At 55.4% G+C, this 1,666-nt stretch overlaps 1 protein-coding gene across 1 annotated transcript in view; it reads left to right on the top strand.

Moving 5' to 3' along the window:
* Positions 1-1,666, top strand: part of SNTG2 (syntrophin gamma 2) — a 111,480-nt gene that overhangs the window by 85,177 nt on the left and 24,637 nt on the right. The window contains exon 12 of the mRNA XM_011382227.1: positions 74-145. Within this exon, the coding sequence (XP_011380529.1) occupies positions 74-145 (72 nt within the window). The remainder of the gene's footprint in view (positions 1-73; positions 146-1,666) is intronic.

The following is a 1,666-nucleotide window of genomic DNA, read 5'->3' on the forward strand; positions in this document are numbered from 1 at the left end:
CACATGGTCACCTTGGTGGCATTTCTTTTGGTGGGAAGGCTTAAGATTTACGTATGCGCTTTCTATCTTGCAGGTGAGCACGTGGGACTGGGTCCGAGCAGAAACAACCTATGACCTCTGTGAGGTGCTGTTTAAAGTTGACAAGGTAAGCACCCTTTGCCCATCGACGCTTTCGTGTAAATAAGAGGTCCCTTTGGGTTTAAAGTGTGAGAAATATTGTTTACCACTGTCCCTTGAAATGTCAAATGGCACGAAAATCTAGGTCCGTTTCATCATCGTATCCTACAGGTTGTCATCAAGGCAGGTGGATGGGTGGTGGACGGATGGAGGGACAGGTGAACGGTGTGCGTGTGTGCGTGTGCATGTGATGGGGACAGTGTGCTTTAGTCACTTCCGATGACGGTAAGATATCCCGGGAACTTCAGTCCGCAGCTGTGGTGTTAATTCGGATGCAAATCTGTGTCTGAAAGCTTTCCTCACTAGACCCGGCCCGAGCTGGCCGGCCTGGCTCCCGGCCGCCCCGGCTGAGGAGGAGCGTTCCTTGGTAAAGGGACCAGGGCTCATCCGCCTCAGGCTTCGGGTGGCCCGCTTCGGTGGACCTTTCCGGAGCGCGTAGCACAGTGCCACCGAGTCGGTCCTCGGTGTGCTCCTGCGGTGACCCCCTGCCGCGTGGTGGGCGCCCCATGTCGGCGTTAGAGGCACGGGAACAGGGTGCCAATGTGCAGACCCCGCCGAGCCGAGCAAGCCCGGCAGCCGTGGCCCTCGGCAGAGCCGGGTCCACACGGTGGCTGGAGTGTCGGGCCCGAAACGACAGCTCTGGGGAGGAAGCGGCCACTCATTGTCACTAAGCGAGCTCGTCGACCGAGAGGCCGTGGCTGACCAGCCCCCCCGAGGAGCCTGGCTCCCATCCTGGGGACGGAGGCCGGCCAGGTCCTCAGGCCCGTGGGCGTCCCCACGGTGGCTGGGGCCAGGCTTGCCGTGAGGCTTGGTCTCTGCCGCTGCTGCTCTTGGGGAACCGAGGGTCATAACCGCTGCCCACAGAGGATGACAGACTCATGGGCCACGCAACGTCCCTGAGCCCTGGCCCAGCTGACCCACGAGTGCATGCGCGGGAGACGCCGCTGACGGCCGGCCCCTTCGGCTGGGGGCAGCAGCAGTTGCCCGCACTGGCTGACCACACACTGTGACAAACGTGCTCCCAAGTGATTATGAAATCACGAGCCAGCCGGGGCCGCGGCCGCCTGCTGCACACAGGCAGAAGATGACAGCGTGCTGAGCGGCCCGCGTTTCTGAGCAGCGTGGTGACCTCTGCGCTCAGTGTCCCGCCTGGGAATCTTCACCTGGCGAACTGACAGGTTTTCATCTCCTTTTTGATATCGACGGTCGATTATCGACGTCGATCATTTTGCACATGTGAATTTAAGATTATGGATAAGCATTTAATTCATTTTCCAAAAATTGAAAGAAATATATGATTGCCATGAGAACTAGCACCTTTAGTGTAGATTTTTTTAAATGATTCTTATCATAATTGTCATTTCAAAGTGTAGCCATTAATATTTAGTCCAGAAATAAAATTTTGTGGTTGTGGTTTTGTTTTTCTATGACAAGTTCTCCTCTCTAAAAATTACTATTTCCAATTCTAAAATTATGTGTTTTGTACTTC

Source organism: Pteropus vampyrus, unplaced genomic scaffold (assembly GCF_000151845.1).
Source record: "Pteropus vampyrus isolate Shadow unplaced genomic scaffold, Pvam_2.0 Scaffold468, whole genome shotgun sequence".
NCBI classification, from domain to species: domain Eukaryota; kingdom Metazoa; phylum Chordata; class Mammalia; order Chiroptera; family Pteropodidae; genus Pteropus; species Pteropus vampyrus.